The 2,917-nt window shown below is 52.3% G+C and overlaps 1 protein-coding gene across 5 annotated transcripts in view; it reads right to left on the bottom strand.

The window, feature by feature from the left end:
• Positions 1-2,917, bottom strand: part of Atp23 (ATP23 metallopeptidase and ATP synthase assembly factor homolog) — a 17,963-nt gene that overhangs the window by 12,077 nt on the left and 2,969 nt on the right. The window contains exons 1-3 of one of the 5 annotated variants that reach the window (XM_005357946.3): positions 2,703-2,911; positions 1,173-1,218; positions 715-796 (exon numbers count right to left, since the gene is read on the bottom strand). In XM_005357946.3, coding sequence (XP_005358003.1) covers positions 715-796; positions 1,173-1,218; positions 2,703-2,889 — 315 coding nt within the window. In that variant the 5' untranslated portion in view covers positions 2,890-2,911. Of the gene's footprint in view, positions 1-714; positions 917-1,172; positions 1,219-2,702; positions 2,912-2,917 lie in introns of those variants that run through there. The other 4 variants (XM_026784571.1, XM_026784569.1, XM_026784572.1 and 1 more) reach the window with 4 other exon arrangements.

Genomic DNA, 2,917 nt, shown 5'->3' on the forward strand with positions numbered 1-2,917 from the left:
CCTGCCTCTGCCTCCCGAGTGCTGGGATTAAAGGCGTGCGCCACCACCGCCCGGCTTCTTTTTCTTTTTTAAATGTCTCTCTGTGTTTTGTCTGCGCACATGTCTGTGCACCACCACCTGCATGCCTGCAGGGGCCAGAAGAGGGTGTTGGGTCCCCCGGAACTAGAGTTATGATGGTTGTGAGCTGCCAAGTGGGTGCTGGGCACTGAACCTTGTCCTGTCGAAAGCAGCCAGTGCTCTTAATCGCTCTATTCTGCCCCAAAGGATTGGTTATCCTACGTACAAGTGGGGCCCAGTGAAGGAAATTAAGTCGCTGGGTACGAGGGGGCTACAGCGACCTTGATGCCAGTGGATATAGTCCCACCGTGAAGTGTTGACTTGACACACACCACAAAGACAGTGGGGTCAAGTGACCACGGCTGACACCATGAACCGAAATAACCCATTCCTCTGTATTAAGTTCAGTTTCTCAGCGTCTTGTTACAGGAACAGGAAGTTACTACACTGATCCTAACCTGCTTCAAATTTCCTGTTTAAGGAGTTCCTGTCTTATCTCCTTTGGAAGAGTACCACGCCCTGAGAGTTAAGACCGTGACTGATCTGTTTTTTTTTTTTAAGTCCTTGGCAAAGTCTACCAAACAAGGCTCAGCCCGTGAAATCAGCGAGTATCTGCTGGGAGGAGAGGGAAGAAGACGATTGGGCAAAGAGACCCACCTGAGACGCTGAGGCATCAAACCCTCCGCTGACGTTCCCGTCACAGTCTTCGCAGGAGAAGTGTCTCCCTTTGTTAACAGGGCTGGAATGAAGAGATGTGAGCAGCGTGTATGAAGGAAGCAGCCCTGGTCCAAGCGGCACAGCCCTCCCGGCACTAACGCCTGCAGAACCCTGGCAAACAGTCGGGTCTCAGCCTTCTCGCCTGTAGGCGAGAAGAGATCGCCTCTGCAGATTCCACCCTACTTCACAGTCTATAATGTCCATCAAGGAGTCGGTCACCTGACGAGGACCACACCGGAAATGAGCCAGGACAAAGGCCAGCCTGGAGGACATGCAGCCTGCCACCGTGGACAGAGAAGGCTGTGTCCAAAGTGAGAAATCCCAAGGATGAGAGCTCTGCAGTGTTAGCTCTGGGAGCTCCAGGAGATACAGTGACATTTCTGAAAAGACTGACTTACCAACCTGAGTGTTTCATAGCATCAAGGAGAACTTTGACGTACGGGTCTACAAAGACAGAAAGAAGTATGGCATTAGAAAATGCAGCCCAAAAAAAGCATCTAAATCACAGATATCATACCAAAATGGCGCCTACAGAAGAGGCTGGCTTCATTTAAAGGACTCAACACTGGATCACAGCACATACTGGAAGACCAGGGGAGTCTTGCGCCACAGTCAGAAAAACAAAACCAGCATAGCGCTGAGATTTGAGGACTTGTAGATTTTGCCTACACTGTTCTCCGTGGCAACATCAGACCCCACTCTGAGGACCACATCCCAAATGGGGCATTCCAAGAAAAAGACATGCCAACCAGTCTGGCACCTGGAAGAGTGTGAGTCTGTGGTTAATGGGGGGAGGGGGGTTAGGGATGGAGCCCCAGGCAGAGCCTCACCTAGCAAGTGCAAGGCCTTCAGTTCAGTCCTCACCTCTGGGGAGGGGGGAAGAGAAGAGAGGGAGGGAGGAAAGTAGAGAGGGGAGGGAGGTCCTTGCAGAGGACCTGGGTTCAGTTCCCAGTATCCACATATGGCTTACAGTCCTGAACGCCAGGAACACAGGTGGTGCACAGGCAATCATACACACAAAACAATCATACATATAAAATAAACCTTAAAAAAATTAAAGAAAAGAGTAAGGGACTGGAGAGAGGGCTCCGTGGTTAAGAATACTGGCTGCTCTTGCAGAGGGCCTGGGTTCAATTCCTGGCACCCACACCTGTCTGTAACTCCAGTTCCAAGGGACCCGACACCCATGGCAAAATACCAATGCACATAAAACAAAAATAAATTTTAAAACATTGTTTTAAAAGGAAGAGAGTAAAATCTTTGATCAGTTGACTATTAAATTATGACCAATTCTGCTTTGAAACCTTATTTGGGACAAATACATTTAACTCTTATTTCCCTAAATAGATCTGAAGTAGACAGGCAATCTATGCGGATGCAAAGGAGCAAGGCTCTAGAGCAGGGTTCCTGGGACTGGTGAGAATTTGCTGGGTTTGAACCAGCCTGCTAGACCCGCGGCAATGGTTAACGTTTTAAAAGTCATGGGCCTCTTTGAGAACACGGTGAAGCTGGGAGCTTTCTCCCTAGCAAAACGCACTTAGGTGCATAAATAAACACGGGGTTTTTCAAGAGTTTCTACTCTAGCATTTCCCTCTGTCCCTACTGCAATGAAAGAAGCTTAAAGAATCCCCAACCCCCCACCAGGGAAGGGCGCACAGCCAAAAGTAAACCGCATATTAATGGAGTTCTTTCCAGGTCTCCTCGCCGTCACCCTACAGCCCTAGCCGCTGCGTAACTTACATAAGAAACTAGTGAGTGTGACCCAAAAGGGCGGACTCCTAGCGCGTGCGTTCACAAGCAAGAGTGGTGCGGGAGGCCCACGCAGCTCTGAGACTGCAGTGGAGCCCCGGGCTCAGTGGGGTCCCCGCCCTTCCTCGCCCCAGGTCCGATGCCATCCCCGACCCCAGCGCCCAGGTCACCGCCCCTACTCGTCTCTAGCGTCTTCTGGAGCATGAGCGGGCAGCTCTGGTCCTGGGTGAAGAAGCCGGAGAGGAAGGCCTCCTGGGGCTTCCCGTGGGCCGGCGGCTGGGGCGAGCCCTGGCCTGAGTCGCGTCGCTGCAGCAGCGGCTCCCCCGCCGCTGGGCCTGGCCCGCCACCGCCCGGAGCCCCAGCCATGCGGCCCGCAGGCCTGGGCGCCTCCTCC

The sequence above is a fragment of the Microtus ochrogaster genome, chromosome 24 (genome assembly GCF_000317375.1).
Source record: "Microtus ochrogaster isolate Prairie Vole_2 chromosome 24, MicOch1.0, whole genome shotgun sequence".
NCBI classification, from domain to species: domain Eukaryota; kingdom Metazoa; phylum Chordata; class Mammalia; order Rodentia; family Cricetidae; genus Microtus; species Microtus ochrogaster.